This window comes from Papaver somniferum, chromosome 2 (genome assembly GCF_003573695.1).
Source record: "Papaver somniferum cultivar HN1 chromosome 2, ASM357369v1, whole genome shotgun sequence".
In the NCBI taxonomy this organism is placed as follows: Eukaryota; Viridiplantae; Streptophyta; class Magnoliopsida; order Ranunculales; family Papaveraceae; genus Papaver; species Papaver somniferum.
In genome coordinates this window covers 194,190,427-194,197,442 of record NC_039359.1, presented here as the reverse complement: position 1 = coordinate 194,197,442, position 7,016 = coordinate 194,190,427, and the positions used below count along the sequence as shown (strand labels likewise).

Genomic DNA, 7,016 nt, shown 5'->3' with positions numbered 1-7,016 from the left:
TCATATACGTTTTTCCTTTGTCTTATGATTTTCTTGTTTGCAACTTCTCTCGCAAACATATAAATGATCATGTTTTCAATGACTTCCTAAAACTAATGCGCATTTTATTTCTAATATCTTTGTCCGCAAACGATTGCTTTGCGTCGTCCTTATTTTTCCATGCCATATCAGTGTAATAGTGGGAAGAGATATCAGGACCCAGCTGAGACACGGGTTCAGGTTGATCTTCGCCGAGAGATTCAACAATCTACAATATATATCAACAAGTTATGCCAACACAATAGGTTGATTCGTAATAGTCGAGAAGACCGATTCCAAACAATCGGTATATATGACAACCCAAGTATTACAATCGGCATATATAAGGTGCATCATGAACCAGCTATAACATACCACAAAAAGAAGTTTTGTGTCTATTATTTTGAGTACAATTGAATTATAAAGCAATAAACATCCAATGATTACATCCTTTTTATTATTTTTTGGTAAATTCTCCAAGTGCTACAATCAGCATATGTAAGAGGCCATAAAAACCTATTTTTTCACCTACCAGTCCCTCTAAAAACGAACCACAAAAGTTTGGCATGGTAATGAACAAATACTGGTTGTAATTCATAACATGTTGGGATTATTGGGAATCGGTGGATGTGGTGTTATCGCATCCACCGATTATGGGTGAAAGTAGGCCTCAAACTGAAGTTTTTTCCATGTTTGAGGGATCATAAGCTACAAATACATATTTGTAGATTCTTAGAACTTATACTTGACCATTATAAGCATCATAATCTTCATTTTTCCCATAATGATTCTTCTTGTGCTTGAATAAGATCATCAATTAGGCTTTGATTTACATATTCTTGTTCATCCAACAAATAACCCAAATCGGTTGGATCGAAATCACCATAATATTTTTGATGAAATATAGATGTACCCGCTTCTTCATCACTACTAGAATCTTCATAGTCACTATAAGTTTCAGTTTTGCCAGCAAAATCCCAAACCCTAGTTATTCCTTTTTTCCTCTGCTTCTTTTTTATTTCCAAACCTTAGAAGAAGAAACGAATCTCTACTCTAACTCTAAAACTATACTCAAACTCAGACACTGATTAATTTAATTATAAACTTAATTAAGCGTAAATTAGCCACTTACTACCATTCAAGAATTGTGGTTTTTAAGGAATAAATGTGTCTATGAAATTGGGAAGATGAATACAAAGAATTTCAAGACCAAGATAATGCTCTTTATTGCAGACTGTGAGGTGAGAATGAAATAAACAATGTGGAACTCCATATATGATCTGCAAGTGTTAAAAAAATTGGTTTACAATGTAGAAAGGTGAAAATGTCAAGAATCAAAGAAGTGTTTTTCTCTCTGCCAGAAAGAAACTACTTGTTACTCTGCTGTGATGGAGCATCCAAGGGTAACCCAGGGGTTGCTGGATTTGGATTTATTGGAAGAAATGACAGTGGGGATTGTGTCATAGCTATGTCAGGTGGACTAGGAGTGGCTACAAATTATTATGCAGAAATCATGGTTGTGTTATATGCAGGAGAGTGTGCAATTCAGCATGGTCACTTTCTACTCATTTTTAGATCAGACTCACAATCAGTAATAGAAGCATTCAGATCAATGAAGGTTCCATGGTTTGGAATCTCAAGATGGAAGAAAATCTGTGAAAAAGCTTTGGATTGGAGATTTATACACAGCTACAGAGAAGTGAACTTCTCTGCAGATACAATGGCAAAAAGGGGTGCAAATCTTCAAAGGGGTGAATGCATCAGTTACAATCATAGACCACCTTTCCTTACACAAATGGAAAATGGTCAACAAATTTACTACAAATTTTAGTTAAATACAAAAATGTAGTAACTTTTGTATCTTTTTGTTTTGAACCACATTATGGGATTTCTTTTTGTAAACCTTTTGTAAATTTTTAGCATTCAATAAAATATTATTATCGAAAAAAGAAAGAAGTAAATTAGCCATTTACAAAAAGGGATTGCTAAGGTGTTTTTAAAATTACTTCAAAATGACCATTTTTGTCTTCTAGTGGTAAGCCTCAAATTAGCCTGTTATTATGTCCTAGTCCTAACCTTATCTTATATCATCGTACTTGATCCAGTTGTGCATGATAATCCAAATGAAAAACTGTTAAAATACACAAGTCAGCCTTACCAGATCATTATATTTCCAGCTCATATCTACAATTGTGCGTTCTATTAGTCTAGTCAGTTAGTGTCTGCTAGGATTTTAGTTCACCTGGTTGTTAGCGTTTGTATTAGTCCCAATGATATAAATATATGTGTGGTAAGTATTTTCATATAACATTCAATAACAAAACTTAATACAACCTTTAACATTTTCACATATATACCAGTATGGAAACTTCAACATTTCTTTTCAATCTAGGGATCTACGATTTCTGCCACTAATGGTGAAAACAACCAGCCTCTCTTGTTTCCGCTGCTACAATGAATCCATCTAAAAGAACCACAATAATCACAACCTTAAATGGAACAACCAAAACAACCACAATAATCACAACCACAACCTGAATCACAATCAAAACAATCACATTCCAACAACCGAATACAACCTAATATAACCTCAAATATGATTTCAACTCAGAAGTTTTAAAAAATTGATTTCAACAAACCAGACCTAAAATTTGTACAACAATATGTACATAACAACCAAATGTACAACCAGAAGGGAAACTTCAAATTTCTCAAAAAAATACAATGAATTCTTCTAAAATTCAGTACAATTTACAACTTAGAAAGACCTACAACAATTACAACTTCATCGACCTTCAATACAAGTCTACAACCAACTACAACCTCCAGTATGATTTCAATTTTGAGGGAAACCAACAACCTGAAGGGGAATTTCGACTTCCTCACACTTTTTTTTCCGTTTCTTTTCTGTTTTAGTTTTTGTTTCGTTTTTTTTTCTTCTAAATCTGAATTGCCTGGTTCTTGTTTCATTTGTTTAAACATCTGTTTTTGGGTGAAAATTGAACTTATGAAAGGTGGATTAAGCTGATGTTTATGTGAGAAATACGTATGAACCCTAAAAAAATGTACAGTTCATGTATTTTATATTCGAGAGATCAAAGTTGTACAAGACCGACATAAACCAAGAAATGTTCACTCATATTTTGCTTCAGTCACAAATAGGAGAAAAATTTAGTCTTAGGGAGGAAAGCAGAGGAAGTGTTGAGATTGGAGTGTTATACCCTTTGAGGTGTGGATGGTATGTATGGCTCTATGTGAAGGATTCTATATGTACGATTGAGAGAAGGATTTTGTGAAAATCAGATAGTAGACTTGTTCGAAAGATGTGTATTGCTTATCTCTCCTTGTCTGTATGCGTGTTCTCATTTTCATGGATTGAATAATCTTTAATAGAGTCGTACGTGCGCAACGTGACCTCGTAGGAAGTGGAAGTGTGAAGCAGTGATGTACTAGAGGTCTTGTGGATGTGATGAAAAATGTGCCCCTATATATTGTTAGAGAAAACTTCTACACACCCGCTACTCCTCTACTCTGTCAACTGTTAGCACATCTTGACACTTTCTCATAGTAGGCATATTGTTAGAGCATTGCTCGGTCGAACTATCAAATTTTTCTATCTCAAACTTATTGTTAATGCTAGATGCACAAAAATACATCTTGATTTCTAGTTTACTAAAGTCAAGTCTCGGACTAGGTTTAATAGTTGGTAGTTGAGTACCAGACATCATTGACCCCCAAAGATTGAAGACTGAGGATCAACGAAGACATTTGGAGAACTTCATCAACAAGAGGTATGTGAAGACTGAACCATTCTAGTTACTCATACGAATTACCATTTTACCAATATGAGACTATATCGTATGACTTCTAGTAGATTTAATATTGCAAAGAAGAAATTTTGAGTCAAGCTTATCTTGTTAAACATCTCGAAATATAATTCACGCAATGGATGTTCATAGGTTCCTTACAATCTTAGTTCAAAATAATTTATTGTTGAAAAACTGTATTTGTGTCATATAGATCATTTGAAAACTGCCCAAGCATGATATTTTATATCCATGTATTTAGGAATGTTTCATAACATCAAAAGAGAGTTTAAATAACTTACTGAAATCTGGACTCAGGGTAGGTACACGTACCTAGTACGCATACCATAGACATATGAAGTTCCGGATTATAGGTAGGTAAACGTACCTTAAGGTTTTGGATTCGAGAATGGGTATAGTACACGTACCTAGTACGCGTACTATATTGATCTGAGTTCGTGAAAAACCTAGCGGTACACATACCAAGTACGCGTACTGTTGGTCTCTGAATTCACGAACTGGTCATAGGTACGCGTACCGTTTCACATACCTACCTAGAATGAATCATATAGATGCTTATAAACTAATTTACTAAATATATTTAACATTGCTATGACTCTCATAAACACTTCAAAGACATCATTGATCACTAAAACACTTTGTGTTGAGAATCATGATTTAAATCTTAGGTGTTTAAATGAACTCGATGTTGTTGTTAAGTTCAAAAGGCATATTTGCCGAGAACTGTCATCATATACGATTCTGGTACCCGGACCATAGTGTATATTCTTCTATGCGATATTAAACATATTTCTCACATGCTTACATGGATTACTAACAAGAGTTTCATATAAACATAGAAAGTGTTTGCTTGAATCTCAAGTTATCTTAGCTTGAATTCTAAGAAACCCTCAGTCTTGAAAATCTACAAATAAAGAGACTCAAACAACCAGAAAATTCGATCCCTGACACTTTTGTGTCCTTATTATTTGCTAGAGTCGTCCTTTATGAACCTTTATTTTCTCTGAGAAGCATGATTAGGTTTACGACTTAAAGACTTCACTTGGGGATTCGTGAAGCCAAGTACGACTATCTTTACCTTGGTAGTTCGTGTATCTAGATGTTGTTCATTATGTTATCGAGGATTTAGTAATATCTTTCAGGAACAAGATAGATAGAATTTCAAAGTTCCTTTCGTCTCAGACTTTGTGATTCTTCAAGATAGATATCTGAAAAATTATTCTTAAGTGATTAGTTTTAAGTTTTTTCTTGAGAAGTGGTTAATAATACATGCTTCTCAGCTAACTGAGTGTAAGTGTTCCGGATCTGTGAAGTTTTCTAGATTTGTCCCTTGCATTTTAGATTTCCAAGCCTCGATCAATTCGATTTAAAGTGAAATCAAATATGTTTACCTATTATAGGCAGATTGGTATCAAAAGTCTTCACTTAGGCTGAAGCGACTCTTAGGCTGTAAAGGATGTCAGCAAAGGGAATCAATTGCGTAGAGATTGCGAGGTTCAAGAGACGTAAGGAGCACGAATGCAGCTTAATTTCTTGGAGGGTGAATTCGGTCTGAATTACATTCCAATCCGAAGTTTGATAGCAGGCTAGTGTCTGTAGCAGCTTAAGACAGTTCGGTGTTCAAATATGGATGAGGTCTCGAGGTTTTTCTTCAGGTGTCGTTTCCTCGTTCACAAAACTTATGGTGTCATGTGTGTTTTCCTTTTCCACATTATGTTGTTTTATATTTATAATAAGAATAGCATAAGTAGTATGTAATCAATTCTAGTAGATAAGATCCATATTAATTGTAATCGATTACAAGAATCGTTCTTGTAGAATTCGAATCTTTAAAGATAGAAAAAATCTTCATACTTGGAAGAATTCAGATTCAATTATTTGGATACGACTAGATTGATCGTGGATATTGATTTTTAAGATCGTCCAAGTACTCATCTAAGTAATCAGGTTCACATACGTTATTTTCTAGACTCTCTGATTATGAAGAAATATAAACTCCATATACATATTGTCAAGGATCATTAATTTGGTCTACTTGCAATTGTATTAGGTTTTGTTCATATAAATTTCCGAACGGAAAATTTGATGGTGTACTTAGTACCCTCTCCTTTTCAATTGGTATCAGAGCACGTAAGCACTGGTAGACTTACTCAATATGTGGTTGACATTTTTCTAAACCTGTCTTCAATGAGTCAAAGCATGGTTTTTATCTGATAATATACGTATTACCCAAAATTAAGAACACCGTTGGTAAGGAAATTTTTCTCACTAGTAATTCAACCTTTTTAGGTGTACGACAGAGCATATCTCCAACCACCCTCAGAAGACAGTTGAACAACAAGTTCATCAACTCTTTTGACAAACCTGTTGCAAAAGTTGTCAGTGCAATTGATGTCTCGTGTTCTGATGAAGACCCATCTACTCTCCAAGCTCTTCTTGACAGAATTAGTCTTCTTGATAAACTTCTTCAATCAAAAGAACGAAGAAATATTTTATTCAACAGAAGACTAGAAGAAGTAATAAATTAGAACAACTATTAAGAATGAAACTCAACGACTTAAGAGAAGATCTTATTAAAGCAATTTCAAAGATTGGATAGATGGGAAGGAGATGTTGATGTGTTTGTAGATAGTGATAAGAAAATATTCGATTCTCAGACTTGTATTTTAAACTAAAATTTTAAAACTAAATAAAGAAAACTTAATTAAAAGTTGATTTCAAGATTTTAAAAAAAACAACAAGACACTAGATTCCACTTCTACAAATGATGGAATGACTCTACAACTCGATTTTTCATCTCTCTGCAACTCTGTAAAATTCCTTTGGCTTCCACAACTCCTATTTATACATGACATGACATCAAAATCTCGACTATAACTCCCGCATAGTTTTCTTTACACCTTGTAGATTGAGTCAAAATATTTCCAGGCCCAATATCTCCACAATACCTCCCCCCTCCCCACCCACCCCAAGTCAATCAATAGAAAACCCGAGTATTATTCCTTCCCTGTTTTCTTCAAGCGGCGGTTTTCCAGCTCAATCTAATTGAATCAAACCACTATATCATCCATGTTTAGCTCAAACAAGTCAATCCAATCGATTTCAGCTATTGAATCTCTCCCAAACAACTTCAAAAATTGAACCTTAATTTTGGTAGTTAAAGCCAGATTT

General features: G+C 34.3%; 1 protein-coding gene across 1 annotated transcript; it reads left to right on the top strand.

Moving 5' to 3' along the window:
* Positions 1–1,342: 1,342 nt before the first annotated feature.
* On the top strand, positions 1,343–1,849 carry LOC113352542. Its single transcript, XM_026596355.1, has one exon. It carries the CDS (start codon positions 1,343–1,345, stop codon positions 1,847–1,849), a length of 507 nt encoding a protein of 168 aa, XP_026452140.1.
* The last annotated feature ends 5,167 nt before the right edge of the window (positions 1,850–7,016 follow it).